The sequence below is a fragment of the Protopterus annectens genome, chromosome 3.part0, assembly GCF_019279795.1.
Source record: "Protopterus annectens isolate FY-2018-M chromosome 3.part0, PAN1.0, whole genome shotgun sequence".
NCBI lineage: Eukaryota > Metazoa > Chordata > Ceratodontiformes > Protopteridae > Protopterus > Protopterus annectens.
The window spans coordinates 7,904,585-7,926,998 of NC_056731.1; the positions used below are offsets into that span (position 1 = coordinate 7,904,585).

Genomic DNA, 22,414 nt, shown 5'->3' on the forward strand with positions numbered 1-22,414 from the left:
TTAGTAAAGGAGAGTAAGGCAGTGGTGGTGTTATGGTTTGGTCGTAAACCATGCTGAGTACTGGAAAGGAGGTTGTTAGTAAGGAGTTAGTCTGAGACCTGAGTGTGACTGCATCTCTCTAGTATTTTGGAGAGTGGAGAGAGAATAGCTATGGGGCAGTAATTGGTTAGTTCTGTGGAGGGGCCGCCTTTGTGGAGGGGAATTATATGTGATACTTTCCATAGTGTGGGAACGTAACTTTCTGACAGAGATCGATTAATCAAGATGGATACTGGGTAGGCTAGAGCATCAGCTGCAATTTTGTAGGTATGCACTTGGGAGGCTGTCTTCTGCTAATTTGGTGGGCTTAAGTTTAGCTAAGAGTTTTTTTTTATGTTGGAGGTAGGAACAGGAAAAGAAAAGACAGTGGGGAGATTACTAGTTGAAGGTGTGGGTTGGAGGGGAGGGGGGTTGTGTTGTCTAGCTAGTGATAGTATTGTTTGTGTGAAGTGTGTGTTGAATGAGGTAGCAATATTTTCGGAGGAGTGAGGGATGTTAGGAGGAGGGGTACTGACTTTACCTGGGTGGAGGATGAAGTTTATGGAGGACCAGAATTGTTTGGGGTTGTGTTGGGAGCAGTCTAGGGCAGACTGGTAGTATTGGAATTTGCCCTGTTTTATTAGCTTTTTGACTCTATTACGTAGTTCTAGGAATTTCTCTCTACTTGAGGGGGTTTTGGTTTTGCACCAGTGCTCCCAGGCTTTATTCCTGTTTTTCATTTCTGACTTAGTGGTTTTCTGTGGCTAAGGGGAGGGTTGTGCTTTGGTTCTGGAAAGTATTATGGGGGCGTGGTAATTAAGGATGCTCAGGAAGTTAGTATTAAAAAATTCAACTGCGTCATCAAGACTGAGGTACTTTAGAGGATGCCCGTTACATTCTTTGAGGGATGAGATGAATGTGAGTGGGTTAAAGTTTAGGTTTTTTTTTACATATTTAACAGTAGATGACAGGTTTAACTTGGTATAGGTGTTTTTTGAGTAGGAATGTTGGGGAGTGATCACTGAGACTATCCGATAAGCAGCCTGCTATATATGACTGGGGGCTCTTACTGACTAGTATCCAATCCAGGGTAGTGTACTTCTTGGAGTTTTTATTTATCCTGGTTGGCGACTGGACTAGTTGGGTGAAGCCATGAAGGTTCAGATGATGGGTTGGATGGTTGCTAGAACAGGATTGCCAGTCAATATTGAAATCACCTAAAATTACAGTTTCTTGGGGGAGATGGTGGGTAGTCAGCGGAGGAGGTTTTCTAGTGGAGGGATGTTTTGTCCAGGTGGGAAGCAGCATCCAATTATGTTGATGGTTTTATTTTGAGGTTGGTATATATTATTTCTTCATTGTCTATTTGTGGAGCTGATGATTTTAAGATCTGAATGTTTAGATGCTGTTTAAATATATCTATACCACCTCCTTTCTTATTTAGCTGTTCTACTCTTAGTATGCTGTAACCGGTAGGGAGGATTTGCTCACTGGTAATGTGAGGTTTTAGCCAGGTTTCTGTCAGGATGACTATATCTTTGGAGTACAAGTCTATGGTGGCATGAAGTTCATGGACCTTGTTGGATATACTTCTAATATTTAGGCTTAGTAGAAGGTCGTCACTTGGCTTTCTACTGGCTGTGATTTGGAAGAAGTGGTTTCTAGTCTGATTATGAGGAGTGGGGTTGGAGATGGTGGGGTTGGGGTGGATGCCTCCACTTAGGGCTAGTTTTGATATGCATGAGGTTATTAGTTTTCTCAGTTTTTGAATGTGTTTATTAGGGAAACTTTATGATTGTGCTCTGTGGGTAATAGGTATGGTGGGAGGGTTACTATGTTAAGTTGTAGGGATGCTTTTTGTTTGAGTAATATAGTTGATAGAATATGTGGGGGGTGCATAGGGATGGTTCTTGAGTTGGTGGGAGGGAAGCTGAGTGAGGGCGAGACATGAGTGCTGGTGTGAATAGCAGTACAGTGGTAGTGGTTGAGTGGGGGAATGATGGAGTTTTGGTAGGATGTAAGATATGCAAGGAGAGTGTATGCAGTGAGCACAGGTATGGTATGCTTATACATGTTAGCTGAGGAGGAGTGATAGTAGTGGGAAAATGGAGGAGGTAGTGTTGGGTTTAGTGCCGTGGTTGGCTGTTGGAAAGATGGGAGGGGTTTGCGTGTGTAATAAAGGTAAGACCATTGGGGGTGGGAGGGAATTGGGGGCAGGGTGGGGAAGCGGGCAGAGACCCTGTTAGTTGCTCTCATGAAGGGGCTGGAAACAATCAGGTAACAGAGTAAACTGATATAAGAACATATGATAGTGAATGGACTCAGGTAGGTACCCTGTATTTCCACGAACTATCAGTTAGCTGTGCCCCAGTTCAAGCAGTTTTAGTAAGTTTTATGGCAGGGCTGAGCATAAAGTGCTCAAAGGGTGGTTGTAGTTTTAAAAATGGTGCCTGCCACAGGTAATATTTATTAACTTTGGGATTGGCTTAAGGTCATAAACAGGGAAGGAGGAGGGGGAGAACAAGGGTGTGAGCAGGCAGTTCTTTTGTACTGCTGCTAATGAGCCAAGATCCAAGCAAAGACAAGTTTGTGTTTAAGAAACAATCATAATTGACCAAGGACTGCTCTGAAGCTGTAAGTCATTTCGTAACCATATCTCAGGTGGAAAAACAGGATAACCTTGTATCAGTAGGCTACTGTGGTCTCAATTTAAATTAACAAACACACAGTATTTGATCAGTTATGGATACTATTTGCAAACAGAAGGGAATAAAAGAGAAAATGGAAGATGAGTGTGTGTGTGTGTGTGTGGGGGGGGGGGGGCTGCTTACAAGCCAAAGCAGAGTGCTCTTCAGGGGATAATGAATATTAGCTCAAACAGGTAGACACATACTCAAAGTTAACTTTAGGTGTTTGTGTTTGAAGACCGTTCAGAACCGGACTGCGCTTTTCTTATAACAATGTATCCACCGATTGGATAAAAGAGAAAGGTGGTAGAGCAGCTGAATAGAGTGGTGTTAGGTTGGAGAGACACTGAGCTTCTCATGGGGCCTGTAGCAGAGTGGTTGTAGTTTTTGTGAGTGTGTCATGACAAATTCCTCTCTCAGGACAAAGGAGAAACATGCAGTAAAGTTTTTATGACAACTGCACTGCACAAAGAAGAACACTCAGACTCTGACCTAACCAACTACCAAAAGCTCGCTGGCTGGGGGACCTGGCCAATTTTTTTTTTAAAGCCAAACATTTAAAATAGTAAGTTTTAATTTTCCCATCCATCTCTGTGTTGAGACTGCACTTACAGCATCAAGACGTAACTGCCAGTGCATGTTACTCTCGAGTAAGAGCAATGTGCTAAATTTGATTTGGCTACTGGTAATTAAGCATTATTCTTACAGAGATTTGATTTTGCCACAGGAAATTTATTAGGTATGATTTGGAGTACAAGGAGTGTGATTTTTGGAGTATGCCGCTGGGAACTTGATACAAGCCAAAGCAGCATTCTGATGCCACTGGGAAACTATCAAGTAAGGAGGGGTGTGCGTGTATGATACCCTAGTTAAGGGGGCTGGGTTGGTTAACTTGCTCAGGCTCAAACTCTACACCTTTGCTACAGGGGACAAGAGCATTAGTCCTCTGCACCTACTATCATTAGATTTGGTTGAAATGTTCTGAAATGGGTACTTCTGTCATTTGTTGGTTCATACATTTTGTTTCACTGCTTAATGGAAAAAATGTTCAAATAAATGTTTCTGCATTTAACAAGAAATACATTAATTCTGGAATCAAACACCACATGCATTTATGCAGGGTCCTAAAATATATGTAGGGAACCCAAGTTTAGAAAACAGCCCAGGACAGGTACATTTTCAATTAATGTGAGTTTGTATTTCAATGAACTTGAACATTAAGAGAAAATAAGTTTACTGTTGCTAATGCCACATTTGTTTCCAATGTGCAGCTGATTTGCTTAGCAAATGGCCATTAGTATTTGTGACATAAAATTTCTATGCAGTGTTAGTAGCACAACAAATACCATACTCACGTTTGGTGCAAAAGGCTGTGGGTTCTACATCCACACCATGTAGATGAATCGTTGATGCTACTTTTGTGAGTGTGTCATCCTAGGGATAATATGCTAAAATAAAGCCCCATCTGCCTGAGTTCCTGCATTGATGGTAGGTGCTGTGAGTTTTTTTTTTTTTACATCCATCTGAGCCATCAAAAAAAGTAGGGAGAAGTTCCCTGATGCCCTGGCCAAATTTTCCCTAGTAGTATAAATATACCACAAAGGGTCTCCCCCCTTGAAAAGAGGCAACTAACCTAGTTTGACTAACCTAGCCAACAAAGGATAAATAAATTAAAAGTTTTAAATGAAATCCACATCATTGTCTTCATTTCAAAAGTAAAGAAAGCACTATTGCAGACCACCGGTACTGAATAAGAAGTTATGTACTCACCATAACGTTCCATCTGAGTAGGTAAACTTCATTTGTCTGCAACCTGTGGGATACGGATCCGATCTCGGATTCGAGCCGGCAACTTTACAAAGCTTAGATCCAAGCACCTAGCTCCTCCCCTTACCCATAATCCCCTGCCAACCCTGACTGACTTCAGATCAAGTTTGCCCGCAAGCACTATAGTGGATAACTAACTACATTATCAGAAATGGTATATCACTATATGACATGAAACACATCTGAAGGTCAGGGGGACGGAGGGGGGAACGGTTGCAGACAAATGAAGTTTACCTACTCAGATGGAACTTTATGGTGAGTACATAACTTCTTAAACTGAAGTAGTTAACTTCATTTGGTCTGCAACCTGTGGGACAGAGTCCCCAGCTACCTAAACCTTGGGCGGCCTTCATGGAAGGATATTCCGGAGCACTGCGGAGCAAAAAGAAGTTCTCCCTCTGGAGGTAATGTCCAATTTATAATGATGGATGAAGGTATGAGATGAGGCCCAAGTGGTTGCTGAACAGATATCATCCAAGGAAACCCTGGATTTAAAGGCGGCAGATGTAGCCATAGCCCTAGTTGAATGGACACGAACTCCTTGAGGTGCGGGCCTGCCGGAATTTTGATATGCTGTAATGATACACTGTGAAATCCATCTCGATAAGGAAACTTTTGAGACCGGTTTACCTAGATTAAATTTGGCAAAGGAGACTAACAACTGGTCGGATTGTCTATGACCAGATGTCCTATGAATGCAAAATCTAAGTTGTCTGTGCACGTCCAAAGAATGTAGTCTGTACTCCCCTTTGTTCTGGTAGTTAGGAAAGAAGACCGCAAATTGATAGATTGGTTAATATTAGATTCAGAAACTACCTTCGGGAGGAAGGAGGGATTGGTCCTGAGGTAAACCCTATCCTTGTGAAAGGCTAAGTATGGAGGTTTCACAGAAAGAGCTTGCAATTCAGATACTCTCCTGGCTGAAGTAATAGCCACAAGAAAGGCTGTTTTCCAAGACAAATATTTGAGGTCTACTGAAGATGCCGGTTCAAGGGAGGGGCTGTCAGGGCTTGTAATACCAAGGTCAAATCCCATGGAGGTACCGCTTCCTTTACTGGAGGTCTAAGAAGAAAGGTGCCCTTTAGGAACGTTTTGCACAATTTTGTAGTAATCAAAGGACCCATTTCAGTACCTACGTGGTAATGAGAGATAGCTGCTAACTGAACCTTTACCGTAGAACAGCTAGCTCCGCCATTAAAAAGACCTGAAAGAAAGTCCAGCACCGCAGGCAAGGGGGCTGTAAAAGGGTCCAAATTATGGCGTTCTGCCCAGAAAGAGAAACGCTTCCATTTACTACCATAGACCTGCCTAGTAGAGGGCTTATGTGCTGCTACTAGGATAGTTTTAACTGGAGAAGAGATATCGGGAGCCCTAGCTACAAGTGGAACCGGAGCAGCCAAGCCGTAAGCTTGAGGCTGGCCAGGTCAGGAAGTGGGAGCCCCTGGGGGTGGGAGATTAGATCCGGAAGGGGATCTAGAATCCAGGGTGGATTCACTCGATGAGACCAGAGGTAAGGGAACCAAGCTTGGCGAGGCCAGAATGGGGCAATGAGGATCATCCTGCTCCCCAACTGACTGGCTTTCTGAAGAAGTTTCAGCATGAGGGGAAGAGGAGGGTAGGCATAGAGAAGACCGGGTGGCCAAGCATGTACCAAGGCATCCCTCAGGGCTTCCCCGGCAGGGGGAATGAGAGCGAAGTAATTGTTGCATTTCGTGTTTGAGGGAGATGCGAAAAGATCGCAACAGGGCTGCCCCCAAACGGCAAAAATTCGACTCGCTACTCGAGGATTGAGGGACCACTCATAAGGTGAAAGGATGGTGTGACTCAGTCTGTCTGCCAGGATGTTGGTCCGTCCCGGAACGTGCATTGCAATGAGAAAGCGGTTGGTGGAGATCGCCCATTCCCACACTCTCATGGCTTCTCGACAGAGTGGGTAAGACCTGGTTCCTCCTTGTTTGTTGATATACCATACCACAGACATACTGTCTGTCTGGATTGCAATTGTTCCTACAGGCAGAAGGGTCTGAAGTGCTTGCAATGACAACAGCACTGCCCTCATCTCTAGAACATTTATGTGCAATAAGGTCTCCGAATCGTTCCATGTGCCTTGGACCGTCCTGCTCGAATAATGCCACCCCCACCCAAGATGAAAGGTGTCCGTAGTCACCGTGGCGAGAGGGGGGGCCGTGGCAAAGGGGCGTCCCGCCTGGAGGTCTGGCGATTGAAGCCACCAAACGAGAGCCCTCTTGCAGGCCCTGCTGAGAGAAATGGGGTGACTCAAGGGGTATTGATGAAGGGACCACTGGACTTGAGTCCACTGTAAAATCCTCATGTTCAGACGCGCCATGGGAAGAAGGTTTACAGCGGCTGCCATGGACCCCAGGGCCCTCAGAACCAATCCCGCTGGATGTTTTGAAGATTGAAAGATGGCCCACACGTGCCCTCAGTGTGCAACCGGTCAGGAGTTAAGAAGACTAGTTGCCTGTTGGTGTCCAGTCTGGCCCCGATAAAATCTATCACCTGAGTCGGGGTGAGAGAGGACTTGTCCGAGTTTATAGTGATCCCTAGTTGCGGAGCAAGGTTGAGAAAGTAGTCCCTGGCTAAGCATAGTAGATGCCTTGTCGGGGCGGTGAGGAGCCAGTCGTCCAGGTATGGGAAGACCTGCATTCCTTGGAGTCTCAGGTGGGCCGCTATCACTGCTAATACCTTGGTGAACACCCTGGGGGCTGAGGTGAGACCAAAGGGGAGGACCCTGAATTGATAATGACTGGCTCCCAGCCGGAAGCGGAGAAACCTCCTGGACCGTTTGTCCATCAATATGTGGTAGTACGTGTCCTTGAGGTCTATGGAGCACATCCAGTCGTTCTCCCGCAAGAAGGGGAGAATAGATTGAAGAGTGACCATCCGGAACTTTTCTTTGGTTAGTGACAGATTTAGTAGGGAAAGATAGAGGATGGGCCTTAGGTCCCCTGTCTAGTAGTAACCCGATCCGGACTGGCCTGGGGGGACGTGCTGGATGGCTCATTTTTCTAAAAGCAGCCAAATTTCCGCAGCTGCTGCCTCCCTCTGATTGGGTGGAACATCGGGGAGGTATCCGGGGGTGTCAGGAATGTAGGAAAAGGGAATTCTGTATCCTCTGGATATGATACGTAGCACCCAGCGGTCTGTTGTAATGGACTCCCAAGCTGCCAGGTGCTTCGAGAAACGCCCCCCGACTGCCTCCAGAGTGGAGCAGTCGGGCAACCCTTCAGGGTTGCTGCGTGGGCCGATCAGAGAAGGCTTCTCTGGACCCAAAGTTCTTCGGGACCCCTCTGCCTCTAGGGCGGCGTCCACCCTGTCCTCCTCTGCCGCGGAAGGACTGGGAGTCCAGAATGGACTGGGATTGTTGCGAATTTTGGAACCACATCTTCTTCTGTCCCTTTTGGTTCTTGGAGAAGGACCTCTGGGGAGTAGAGAAGCGGACTCAGACGGCAGACAACGTCTTCCCGTCCTTTTCGCTCTGGACCAAAGTCTCACGAACTGTCTTGCCAAATAGGGCAGAATCATCAAAGGGGGCATTCGCAAAGGACGCCTTGAAGGGTTCCGCGAAATCACAATGTTGGAGCCAGGCCTGGCGCCTCATAACTAGGCCTGCTCCGCTGGCTCTAGTGGCTCCCTCTGTAGCATGGGATAAAAGCCGCATAGAGGTGTTGGATATAGACCTAAGAGTGGCCATGCAAGTTGAGTACAACTGTTTGTCCTCCCCCGACATGGACTCCGGGGGCGATGCAGCGTACTCTTTGATAAGGTCTCGCTGCAGTCAAATCACATGTGCCATGTAGTTCAGGGACCTTACAGTGAAGGTCGCTGAACTAAAGACCCACTTCCCGAGACGGTCCATCGAGCGAGACTCCTTGCTCGGGGGATGGACAGAGGGACTCTCTTGGGCTAACTCCCTCTTGGTGGCTGCCGCCACCAACATGGCATCTACGGGGGGGGTCCCTTGCTCCAATGGGATTTCTCTGCCGGGGGGCTCAGGATCTTGTCAAGACGTTTGGGGACTGGCCTCCACAGTGTCCAGCTCCTTCCATGCCCTAGTGGTGATAAGGTCCACTAAGGGGTCGGCCGGTGGGGACACCCAAGAGGTAGATGGGCCTGCTTCGAACGCCTCCAGGAACATGGATTCGTCCGAGGAAGCCTTGGGGGCAGACCACCCCCCTCTTATCCTAAGCATTTCCATGATGTCTCCGAAGGAGACATCCTCGGGGGGTGACCTTGGGGAGCCTTCCCCTCAACCAAATCCGTGTCTTCTGTCAAGGACTTGGGGGGGGGGTCCACGTGCCTCCTCTTACACTTCCACTTGTGAGGAACATCCTCAGGGGGACTGTCAGAGGACGACTCACCAGCCACATCTTGTTCCAGGGGAACGACCTGAGACGTCAAAGCAGGCTGTCCCTGTGGCCGGGCGAAGGAAGCCTTACCCAAACGAGAGGGAGTGCGGGATTGAACCGTAGCAGGGAGCGGGGGCCTGGATGCACTCAACAGAGCCCTCTCCACCACATCGAAGGCAGAGGGAGAGCCACTCTCTCTCTGGGATCCGAGAGCCGACCCTCACTCGGATCCGATGGATGGATCGGAGCCGGCGCCGAGACCATCTGATCCGAAGGGCCAGTGTGCTCGACCTGGACGGAGCCGAAGGCACACTAAACCCCTCAGATACGAAGCTCAGAGCACGGCTCTGAGAGCTTGGATCCGACAAGGACGGAGCCGGTAAACTCGAAGGAAGAGTCGGAGCCGAAGTACCAGATACTGTCGGCGCCGACCCACCCCTGGCTCCAATGCTGTCCAGCTCAGAGCGCTCCGAACCCGGGAAGCAGGTCAGAGAAGGAGCTATCAGGGAAAAGAAGGGTGTTGAGCTTCCCCCCGGAGGGGGGGGGGGAGGCAGGAGCACTCCCATCTGCATTTGGGCCTGGATGAACCTTTGCATCACCTGGTCCAAATCCGCTTCAGAAAGGCTACGCATTGATCTTGACGAGGCCACCGAGTCTGGCCGGAAGTGCTGCCTCGATGACCTCGATCTAGATCGGGTCTCCTCCTCCTCTGGTCTCAGTGAGAAGCATGGAGACCGGAGCAGAGAAGGAGGAGACCTGGAAGCCGTGGAGGGAGAAGCCCGCTTAGCCGGGGGGGCCGAAGCGGAGGCCTCGGCCCGCCGCTTGTGGTGCTTCTCCCTCCGTTTTTCTTTCCTGGCCTCCCTCTCCTCCAGCGCAGAAGCGGGAGATCGAGTCCTGGCCGGGGGGAGAGAGGCAGGAGTGGCTGCCACCGAAGCCTGGGAGGAGGCCACAGAAGCACCGGAGGCCGAAGCCAAATCCGGGGGCAAAAGTCCCGCCAGGATCAGCTTAGACCTCCGGTCCTTCAATGCCCTGGGGTTGAACGCCATACAGATATAACACATCCAGAGGAAAGGTGTTCAACTCCAAGGCACCGGACGCACTGAGTGTGGCTATCCGCCGGGGAGAGCTTATGGCCACACTCGGTGCACTTAGAGAATATTGGCTTTGGGGCCTCAGACATATTAAAGTAAAAACTCACTCGGTAGGCCCCAACACACTAAACACATACACTAACTACGACCAGCGAGGGGAGGAAGAAACTAGACTAATTTTAACCAAACTTTAATTGAACTAGTTTAATCAAAAGGGAACCACACACTAATACTCACTCAGATTTAGCAAGTAAATTCAAAAAGAGAGACTTATCTGGCCAAAAAAACCCCAGGAGCTCACAATCTAGCTGCTGTTCAGAAGCACGGCAAACTAGATCTGAGGTCAGTCAGGGTTGGCAGGGGATTATGGGTAAGGGGAGGAGCTAGGAGCTCGGATCTAAGCTTTGTAAAGTTGCCGGCTCGGATCAGAGATCGGATCCGTATCCCACAGGTTGCAGACCAAATGAAGTTAACAACTTCAGATCAGTATTTATGGTAATGGGGGACAAAGACAAGTAATAGAACACCAGAATGGCTGAGGGAGGGCTACGGCCCTATTTGACCATGATTCTGCTGTGAGCACACTCATTATGAAGATGCCACTCTCCAACTGGCTGAGTACCAGAAGCTTGACAATCTTTGGCCTCCTAACTTTTATAGGTGTTGAAGGACTGCCCACTTGTTCTCAAATGGCCGCTTCCTGGATGACAGCAGACCATCTCCAAACCTGTGCTGCCAACATTGCGAGTGTGTGCAGCCCTGCATTTGGAGTAGCAAAACTCCCAAATCTGACTTCCTCATGCATTAACAGGGATGTGAAACTCACAACCCTGGTCTTCAAATAGTCTTCAAGCTAGCAGTTATGAATCATGCTCCTATATTATATTCTCAACTGCACAGACTTTCTTTTTGTTTTGGATACTGTGGTCTTTGGCTGAGTGTACTAGTTCTTGTGGAGCATTCACAGTCATTTGAGTTGAAACTCAGATGCCATGTTAAGATCACTAAATGGTGGACCTCGAAAAAGAAAGGATAGATGATTTTTGACATTGCAGCTTAGAACTCAAGCACATTGTTAAAAAGCTAGAAGTGAATGTACTGCACAGTGTAATGCCCAGTTATCTAAATGTTACAGGAAAGATGTACTGCTCTTCTACCTGTATTATTCCAGTTTAATAAAGCTTTACAGAACTTAATGTTAATCACTAACCTGAAACTCCTTCTCCCACCGGGGGCTGTTGCAACACTCTGATTCCGTACTCGAAGGGTAATTCTGGGAATGACTGCTGATGCTGGAGGTTCCAGTTTGAATTCTTGACTTCATTAAAGTTGGGGTGAGGCACTTAACAGGAATTAAGCTTCTATTGTCAGAACCTTAAGAAAAAGAATCATTCACTGAATAAATAAATTTTACTAAGTTAGAATACATCATGTTATTTTCATAGGAACATTTTTTTTTTTTTTTTGGTACCAAAAGTTTTGTACTCACCATAATGTTCCAGCTGTGCTGCCCATTTTCATTCTTCCTCAACTGGTGGTTTGGATTGAACATTTTTAATGCTAGATGCTTCTTCCAGCTCATGGAACACAAACTCTCAAGCTCTTCCTTATACCCATAAGTGCCCTAGGCACCTAACATACCTCAGATCTTGTTTGTTGCCCCCTATACCTGCACAACCTAAGGAAAAAATACAACAGAATTCGGGACTCAGTAGCTTCTCCAGCATCTTTAGATCCTTCCAAGAGTTAAATAAGGAGGGGTTTAGTGGGAGGGAAAGGCTGCTCTTCTCCTACAGACCACATCTAGCTTGCAATGAAAGTATGAGGATTAGCCCAAGTTGTGGCTGTACAAATATCATTCAAAGATGATCTAGATAAAAAGGCTGAAGAAGTTGACATGGATCTGGTGGTATGTGCTTTTGGTGTTTTAGGTAAAGGTAAGCCCAATTTTTTGTACACAAAGGTAATGCAATTAGTAAACCATCTCGCTAAAGTCACTTTAGAAACTGGTTTACCTTATATTGATTCCAAAAAGGAGACAAATAACCGTTCTGACTTCCTGAAATTTTTAGTTCTATGTAAATAAAAACACAATTGTCTGTGAACATCCAAAAGATGCAACATATACTCTCCCTTATTTGAGAAATTTTGAAAGAAAACTGGGAGGTTCATAGTTTGGTTAATAATGGATTCTCATACCACCTTAGGAAGAAAGGTACAATTGGTACGTAAGGATACTCTATCCTTATGAAAAATCAAATAAGGAGTTTGGCAGACAAGGCCTGTAATTTTGATATTCTTCTGGCAGAGGTAACGGCTACTAAAAAGATAGTTTTCCAGGTCAAGAAAAATAAAAAAGAAGTTATGTATCTACCATAATGTTCCATGTTAGTTGTCCTTCATCTCACCTTCCTTCTTGCTGTTTGGGTTCGGAGCCGATCCTCGGCTCTGACTCAGCCTACTTCCATAGCTTGAGAGCGGTTTACTGGCTTGAGGCTAAACCTTATCCCAGAATGCCCAGCGTCAGCTACCCAGATCTTGTTTGTGATAGTGCACACTAGACATATAAAGTAACCAGTAACCTAAAAACTGATTTACCAAAATAAAAGATCAGAGTAAACTGTCAAAAGTTTACCTGGCATGTGAAATAAGAAAAAGGAAATCAGCCAGTGAAACCATAGTGAACTCCACTCAATCCTCCAGGAAGGGGGAAGGAGGGAGACGCAAGAAGGAAGGTGAGATGAAGGACAACTAACATGGAACATTATGGTAGGTACATAACTTCTTTAAGTTAAGTTGTCCCATCTCGCCTTCGTTCTTGCTGTTTGGGACAACGTCCCTAGCACCTAAAGACCTGGGGTGGCTCATTGGAACAGAATCTTCAGAACAGTGGAACCAAAGGAAGCCCTGCTCTGGGAGACCACATCCACTTTGTAATGAGAGCTAAAGGTATGAGGGTTCGCCCAATTGGCAGCTGCACAAATTGAATCCATGGGCAATTTAGACTGAAAGGCTACCGAAGTGGCTAATGTTCTAGTAGAATGACCTTTTGGTTTTGCTGGTAGATCTTTATGCCTTAAATGATAAATAAAGGCAATGGTGTCAGATAACCACTTGGATAAGATCACCTTAGAAACTGGAAGGCCTTGCTTATTGTGAGCATAGGAGAGAAATAACTGGTCTGACTTTCTTAGCTCTTTAGTCCTATGGAGGTAAAAACGTAATTGTCTATACACATCCAGTTGGTGAAGACTGTATTCTACCTTGTTGCTATGATTGGGAATAAAGACGGGGAGATCAATGGATTGATTTAAAATGTTTTCTGAACAGACTTTTGGCATGAAGAAAGGGTTGGTTCTTAGAGAAACTCTCTTTGTGAAACACCATATATGGAGGACAAACACAGAGTACTTGGAGTTCTGAAACATGTCTAGCTGAGGAAATAGCAACCAGAAAAAGTGTTTTCCAAGAAAGAAATTTTAAGGGACATGATGCTGCTGGTTCAAAGGGAGGCAGAATTAAAGAAGTCAAAATTAAATTGAGATCCCAAGGAGGAGGTGGATCCTTCACTGGGGGTCTAAGAAGAGATGTTCCTCTCATGAACGCTTTGCAGAGCTTATGAGACATTATGCTAGAATTAAGAATTCCAGTATGAAAATTAGATATGGCAGCCAGTTGCATCCTGATGGTAACAGCAGCCGCATCAGACTGAAAAAGCTCTGCTAGAAATTCTAGAATATGATGGACTGGGGCTGAAAAGGGGGTCTAAGTTTCTAGATTCTGCCCAGTATGAAAATCTTTTCCATTTGCTAGCACAAGTCTTTCTCGTAGTTGACTTATGAGAGGAAACAATAATATCAAGAACTGCTGGGGAGATACTTGGGAGCCTGGCTAAGGTAGGAAGTGGAGTAACCAAGCTGTGAGCTTGAGTCTGAAGGGACTGGCGTAACCCGCCTGACTGATGAATCAAAAAATCTGGCACCGGGTCCAGAATCCAAGGCTGGTCTAGGAGGTGGAGGTGCAGGAACAGAAACCATAACTGTCGAGGCCAATAAGGGGCAATGAGGATCATTTTGCAACCCAACGATTTTCCTTTCTGTATGAGTCTTGGAATTAGGGGAAATACATAAAGGAGTCCCTGAGACCAATCGTGGACTAGAGCGCCCCTAGGTGTTTGACCTGGAGGAGGAAGCAGGGAGAAGTAGCTGTTGCATTTGTTGTTGAGGGGAATGGCAAATAGATCGCAGCAAGGCTGGCCCCATTTGTGAAGATTCAGAGACCACTCATGAGGCATGAGGATAGCCCTGCTGAGCCTGTCCGCTATAACGTTTGATTTCCCAGGGATGTGCATTGATGTCAGAAAACATTTGGGGGAAATTGCCCATTGCCATAGTCTGAGGGCTTCTCGACATAAGGGGTAGGACCTGGTCCCACCCTGCTTGTTGATGTACCACACAACTAACATGTTGTCTGATTGGATCGCAATAGTCCCAAAAGGAAGAGAGTCTTGAAGAGCTTGCAATGATACGCAGATGTTACTCGTGAGGTTGCCACATGCTTTGGACTGTCCTGCCTAGATAATGCCTCCCCACCCTATCAGGGAGGCGTCCGTGGTCACTGTGGCTACCGGAGGGGGTTGTATGAAAGGTCTGCCCTGAGACACCAGTGGGGAGACCATCCACCAAGAGAGGTGTGTTTTGCATGTTTCTGTAATCAGGATCATGTGAGACATGTGTAGTTCCTGGAAGGACCAATGCGTGAAACGAAACCACTGAAGGATTCTCATGTGGTAACGCGCTAATGGAACAAGAAGGAATGGCAGCTGCCATGGAGCCTAGAGCTTGCAGGACATGTCTGACTTGAATCTTTCTGCTCTGCATTAGAAGAGACACTTGTTGGCGAATAGAGAAAACTCTTTCCTGAGGTAACCTTGCAAACATCTGTTGTGTGTTTAATTCTGCTCCTATAGATGTAACAGACTGACAGGGCAACAAGGCAGATTTTTCAAAATTTACTGTAATGCCCAGTTGGTTGCAGGTTGATATTGTATAATCCCGTGCCTCTAAGAGTTGATGCCTGGTGGTAGCAGTGGGAAGCCAGTCGTCCTTGAAGTCTCAGGTGAGCCGTGACTACTGCCATACATTTGTTGAACACCCTGGGGGCTGTGGTGAGACCAAAGGGCAGAGCTCTGAACTGGTAATGACTGGCCCCTACCCAAAAGCGAAGTAATCTCCTGGAGCTTCTGTCCATTTTGATATGGTAGTACGCATCCTGAAGATCTACAGAGCACATCCAATTGTCCTGACCCAGAAAGGGGTGAATGGACTGCAGTGTTACCATCCGGAACTTTTCTTTTTGAACAGATTGGTTTAATCTGCTGAGATCCAGTATTGGTCTCCAGTCCCCTGTCTTTTTTGTTACTAAAAAGAATCTTGAGTAAGTTTTGGATCCTAGTTGGTCTGCGGTGACTTCCTGAATTACTTTTTTTTCCACCAGTTTTGAGACTTGTATGACTGCTTGATCCCTTAGATTGGGTGGGGCATCTGGGATGGACTTTTTTGACTCTAGAGGGGGTTGATGGAAGGGAATTTTGTAATCTCCAGATATAATAGATAGTACCCATCTGTCTCTTGTTATATTTTGCCAGGCTTTTGGGTACAGCAAAAGTCTTCCCCCGACTGCCTGCTGAGGTTAGCAGTCGGGTAACCCGTCAGGGATGCTGGAAGGGGTTGGCAGAGAAAATTTCTCTGTCACTCTGATTTTGCGATCCCCCTCTGCCACGAGGGCGTCTGCCATTGTTGTTGTTTCCTCCTCTGCCCCTGGGGGAAAAATCACCACGTGTCAGGCAAGGGTCCCTGGGATTTTCACCTGATCACAAAGGGTTTCTCATCCAGTTCCAAGGAGGTGATTGTGCCCCTTTACTCCTCACTCATTAGGCCCATAATAGAGTACAATGCCCCAATTGGGATATACCTCACTAGACACCTGCAACAACTAGAAAGACCACAGAAGTACCTCACTAAGAGGATTAAGGGCCTTAAACAATTACCATATGAAGCACGACTAAAAAAGCTCCAGCTCTTCTCAATCGCTTACCATCTGCTCAGAGGTGACCTATGCCTGACCTATAGGGCCATGTCAAACCCTGAACTAATGGACATACTTCACCTAAAAAAATGAGATCCCTCAGATCCACTCGTTCTAGCAACTTGAACCTATGTACAACAATAAACAGGACATGCTGGAGGGATAGATTCCTGTCCCAGCGACTCCCCTCACTCTGGAATAAAATCCCAATCCATATTCGACAGAGCTCCTCTATGACCCTCTTCAAGAGAAATCTTGATGAGTGGATGGTAATCGTAAGTTCTACCCTGGGATCACTTCAGGAGCCCTGTTGACAGAGGCCCAGGTTACTAATCTAATGGGGAGGCAAAAGCCATCACTCTATGGCTAGACTTATAAATAACAAAGGGCAGATAGCCTACTACTTACCTATGAATCTTTCCACCCCTCTGACCTTTGGGATAAGGTCGGTTAGAAGTGGAAAAATGGACTCCCACGGCAGACAGAGTCTTGCCTTCCTGCTCACACCTGGTAAGCATGTCTTTCACCTGAGGCCCAAATAGCGAGGAGCCATCAAAGGGAGTATTTGTGAAGGATGCTCGAAAGGGTTCTGCAAATTGACACAGCCGCAGCCAAGCATGTCTCCTGAGAGCCACTCCTGAACTTGCGGCACTGCGCGCTCCATCGGCTGCATAGGAAATAAGCCTCATGGAGGAGTTGACTACTGAATTAAGAGTTGGAAGCTATTTTGGCTGATGCTCCCTCAGCTGTAGGATCTTGTAGGGTATCTCCAAGCTCTTTTAGGAGATCACGTTGAAGCTGTGTAAAATGAGAGAGATAATTCAGGGACCTCATGGAGAAGGTCGCTGAGGAAAACATTTGCTTCCCATATCTGTCCATCATCCTAGACTCTTTGTTTGGTGGATGGACAAATGAAGAAGTTTCTGCTAACTCTTTCTTGGTGGCTGCTGCTACCACCATGGCATCAACTGGCACACCTTTAGTAAGAAATTGTTTGTCCTGGGGAGCTGTTATGAATTTATTTGGTCTCCTCGGAATAGGTTCTACAGAATCCGGAGCTGACCAAGCCTTTCAAGCCACTACAGACATGAGTGGATCGAAAGGTGAAGACACCCAGGAGGTAGAGGGTCGGGAACCAAATACCTCCAGGTATACAGACTCATCCTCGGTAGGGGCTAGGGAAGACCAGCCACCCCTCTGCCGAAGCATTTCAAGGATGTCCGAAAAGGAAACATCTTCTGAGGGGGACCTGGGGGACCCTTCCGATTCATCCAGGTCTGTATCTGAGGTGACAGACTCAGGGGAGTCTAGGTGCTTCCTCTTGCACTTCTGGGGAGGCTTCTTTGAGTGATCAGGGGAGGCCTCTGAAGAAGAGAGATCACCCAATGGGGTGTCCTGGGGCATAAGTTTTCTACGCTTCTGGGCCGGAGGAGGAGCAGAGGTTGGCACAGGAACCACGAGAAATGGAGCCAATGGGGCTGATAGGGCTGTTTCAGGGGACAGCACACTCTGCATGACATCGAAGGCGTCCTAACCCCGAGGCAAAGAAAGCTCAAGCTCCGAAGAGACGGGTCTCCTTCTCCACGTCGAGGGTGACCGCTTAGAGGCTGATGTGGGAGCAGAGCTCACCTGCACCGAAGCTCCAAGAGGGAGAGCGGGGCCGGACAAGGATCTGATGCCACTCACCCCCTCAGAGCCAACGAGAGAGCCTCGGCGCCCAGATCCCTCGATGGACAGAACAATCGAGGTGATTGGAGCCGATGTCGGAACCAAAGAGGAGGTGATCGGTGCAGTCAGGTTCTACTATCAGTGCACCCATGGTCTCTGACTCCAAACTACGTGTAGTTGGAGGAGGAATGGAGATAGAGGCGGATGGAGCCGCAACCTGCTGAGGTGGGCTGGAAAGTAATTTCTCAAGGGCCTGTGACTTAAGCATCCTGCTGACTACTCTCTCCACGTCCTGTCTGTATTGCCCATTTTCCTTCCTTCTTGACTCCCCACCCACAACCTTCTTGGGTTTTATTTTAGGAAAGAGAGCGGATCTAACAAATTTGTTACATCTTACGAACGTTACCAGCTCCAGATCTGGCATTGCCTCTATTTGTCTCTCTCTTTATCTGATGTATATAAAATTATGAGTGTTTGTCTTTTATAGCTTGCAAACAAGATCTGAAGTAATGGGGGATGATGCATTATGGGTAAGGGAGAAGCTCGAGAGTAATAAGTTGCCATAAACTTTTACAGCAGCCGAGTCGTATCTGACTTCTAGGATCTGAACCCAACAGTCGAGGATGAATGAAAATGAGCAACACGGATGGAACTTTATGGTAAGTACATAAATGTTAAGTTGTTCCATCTCGCCTTTGTTCTTGCTGTTTGGGTTCAGAGCAGATCTTCGGCTCCGACTCGGCCTACTTCAATAGCTCAAGAGCTGTTTACTGGCTCAAGGCCAACCCTTATCCCAGAATGCCCAGCATCAGCTACCCAGATCTCGTTTGCCGCTTCAGCTGTGAGGTTGCTTCGTTACTGGCTCAGGCTTAGTATAGTTTTTTCTATTATTATTATTGTTTATTCTTCAGAATTTAACAGGTTTTTGTCTACATAGTTCTTAGTATCCCCTTATCGCCTTTTCTTGTGTGTTGTGCTTTATTGGGCGTCGCTCCATATTCGCCGGCCTTTCTGTTTTTCCTGAATTTGTTTAAATTAGAGAGTTCTCACCCCCCCCCCTTTAGGACAGCCGTTTACATTAGAGGCTCTCCTTTTTTTCTTTTTTCTTTAAAAAAAAAAAAAAAAAAAAGAAGACTGCTTGCTTCTTTAGTTTAGTTGTTGAAAGATGTCTAAAGAGGCCAAAGTTTCCGGCTTCAAAAAATGTGACTCATGCTGTCAGAAAATGTCTCGACAGATGGGCACACTAACTGTGTTTATTGTTTAGGGGCTGTGCACCTGCAGGATTCCTGCTCTATCTGTCATGCATTTAGTCCAAGGGTCCTGCAGGAGCACAAAAACAAATTAATCCTTGATCTTAATCTCTGATCAGTATTAGCAAGAAACTTCGATCCCTCATAAAATCATCAAAGGCCAGTTTCGAAAGAAAAATTGCCCTAGGCACTAAAGATAATCACAAAGCCTTCTTTAGTTATGTCAGGAACATAGGCGGAAACTCCCAGATATGCTCTGAATTGTTGCATAACGGTACAAAATATACCGACCCTACAGACATAGCCAACATCCTGGCAGACAGATTCAGCGCAAACCCCCACCCCCTTCCTCCCCAAAGAAGCAAATGCCTATCCCAACTGAATGTAACCTCCCTGACATCACAGATGAAAGCTGCCCTCTCTAAAGCAAAACAAAAAGCATCTATGGACCGGACGGTGTCCCAGGCTGTGTCTTACATGAGCTCCAAGAAGAACTGAACCCTCACATTAAGACACTGTTCAAACTTAGTCTTACTACAGGATATGTACCCAAAGAATGGCGTACAGCTACAATGGTCCCACTCCACAAAGGTGGTGCCACAACGGACCCCAGAAACTATCGCCCCATAAGCCTGACTAGTCTGGTCTGTAAAGCTATGGAGCGTATTATCATGGAACTCAAACAAAGACATTGGCAGCCTCCAGACACTGGACCCTACCCAATTCGGCTTTGTTAAGGGCAGATCTTGCCTCTTAAACCTAGTTGATTTCTTTGAAATAGTTACCAAAGCCATAGATGAGGGCCTACCTGGACCTCACAAAAGCCTTCGACACAATACCCCACTCGGGCATCATATATAAGCTTACCAGCTTAAATATCAACCCCTATACCACAAGATGGGTTGCAAACTGGCTCAGAGATAGAACCCACATGGTCAGAATCACAGATGCCATGTCCGAATCCAAACCAGTTACAAGTGGCATCCCACAGGGCTCAGTTCTGGGACCTCTCTTGTTTGGTATATATTTCTCTGAGTTTCAGGCCAACACGGGGGGATTATGGCTGACAAAGTTTGCAGATGACTGCAAACTGGGGGCCATAATTGAATCTCCAGCTGACACAAGCATCCTCCAAAAGGGTCTCACAGAGACAGATGCTTGGTGCCAGAGCCACGGCCTCAAGCTAAATGCTAAAAAGTGCATAGTCATCCCCTTTGGGAAAAACAAGGTGCCCACAAATTACCACATAGGTGGTAATCCATTAAGTACGGAAGAAGTAATTAGAGATTTGGGGACCAACGTAGATAGTAATCTCTCCTTTGATAATCACGTTGCCAAAGTGGTTAGAAAGACCTTCTATATAGCCCACCGTATCACGAAAGGGTTCGCATCTAGATCAAGAGAGGTCATTGTGCCCTTCTACTAGTCACTCATCAGGCCCATAATTGAATACAATGCCCCTTTTGGGATATACCTTACCCGACACCTGCAGCAACTGGAGAGACCCCAAAAGTACCTCACCAAGAGGATCATGGGCTACAAACAGATGTCCTATGCAGCTCGACTAAAGAAACTCCAGCTCTAATCAGTTGCTTACCGCCTACTCAGAGGCGATCTATGCCTGATGTACAAAGCCATGTCAAACCCAGAATTAATGGACATGCTCCACCTCAAAAAATCCAAGTCTCTTAGAGCTACATGCTCCAAGGACCTAAACCTCAGCACAAAAATAAATAGGACATGCTGGAGGGACATATTCATTTCCCAGAGGCTCCTCTCACTCTGGAATAGAATCCCAATTCATGTTAGACATAGCCCCTCGCACATCCTCTTCAAGCGAAATCTGGACGTGTGGATGGGAAATCGCAAATTCACCCCTGGGATCTCTTCTGTGTCCCTGCTAGACAGAGGCACAGTAAACTAATCTTCAAAGGGTACCTTCTGTGACCTACTTTACAGAGGCACAGTAGGCTAATCTAATAGGGAGGCGGAAGCCAGATACACTCTGGCTAGGCTTATAAATGCCCTAGGGCAGATAGCCTAGTATCTACCTATGAACCTAAGTACATAACTTCTTTATCCAATGTTGTCAATTTTCATTCTATCCTCGACTGATGGGACAGAGTCCCCAACTACCTAGAAACCTAGGTGGACTCAAGAAAGGATATTTCTGAGCACCATTGAGCTGAAAGATGCCCTACCTCTGGACACCAGATCCAACTTATAATGAAAGATAAAGGTGGAAGGAGAAGCCCAAGTTGCTGCTGAACAAATGTCATCCATGGAAGCTCTTGAGTGGAAAACTGAGAAGTTAGCTATAGCTCTGGTTGAATGAGCACATACTTTGTATGGCAAAGTCATACCCGATTTGTTGTAAATAAGAGAGCTACAATCAAGTAAGCCACTTAGCTAAAGTGACTTTAGACACAGGTGAGCCCAACATCAGACCATCAAAGGACACAATCGATCAGTCATTCTGTTATCTTTTGTTCTATGTAGATAGGAATATAATTGTCTATGCACATCTAGCAAATATAACAAGCATTCTCCTTTGTTGGAATAATTCGGGAAGAAGTCTGGTAGATTGATGGATTAATTAATGTTGGCGTGCGATACCACTTTGTGCAAAAAGAATGCATTGGTTCGTAAGGAGAGACTATCCTTATGGAAAATGAGACAAAGGGGCTTTCACTGACCATGTCTGAATTTCCAAAATCCATCAAGCAGAAGGATGGTAGCCAAGAATAAGGTCTTCAAGACAGAAATTTAAGGTCACAATCATGGGCAAACTCGAAGGGTGGAAGAATCAAGGACTGCAGCACCAGATAGAAATGTCATGGTGTTGTGGGATCTTTTAAAGAAGGCTTGAGAAGAATTGTGCTTGAAAGAATGCTTTACACATAGCTTATGAGAGGCTAATGAACAGCCATCAAAATCAGTGTGGAAATCAGAAATTGCTGTCAGCTGGACTTTCTCTGTTGAAGAACTGGGCCCTTAGTTGAATAATAGTGTCAAGAACTATGACTGATTGGGGCTGAGAAAGGGTCTGCATGATTTTGAAGAGCCTAGTGTACAAATCTTTTCCACTTACTATCAAAATTTCCTACCAGATGGCTTAAGGGAAGATAAGATGTGATGAACAGGGGATGAGAACATTAATTGTCTGGCTATCATTGGTGCAGAAAAGGCAGACAGGACTGAACTGGTGAAACCAAGCTGTCACCTTGAGGTTCAGGAGGTCAGGAAGTGTCATGTCCATCAGATGAGACAGGAGATCTGGAGCTGGGTCCAGAACTCAGGGCTGGTGAATTAAATGAGGCCATATGAAGGGAAACCAAATCTGTCGAGGCCAAAAGGGGCAATGAGAATGACCTTGGTCTTCAAAGTGGCAGCTCTCTGAAAGAACTTTGGAATTA

At 46.3% G+C, this 22,414-nt stretch overlaps 1 protein-coding gene across 1 annotated transcript in view; it reads right to left on the bottom strand.

Moving 5' to 3' along the window:
- MASTL (microtubule associated serine/threonine kinase like) overlaps positions 1-22,414 on the bottom strand; it is a 1,083,009-nt gene that overhangs the window by 491,844 nt on the left and 568,751 nt on the right. Inside the window, exon 4 of the mRNA XM_044064547.1 lies at positions 11,204-11,367. Coding sequence (XP_043920482.1) covers positions 11,204-11,367 — 164 coding nt within the window. The remainder of the gene's footprint in view (positions 1-11,203; positions 11,368-22,414) is intronic.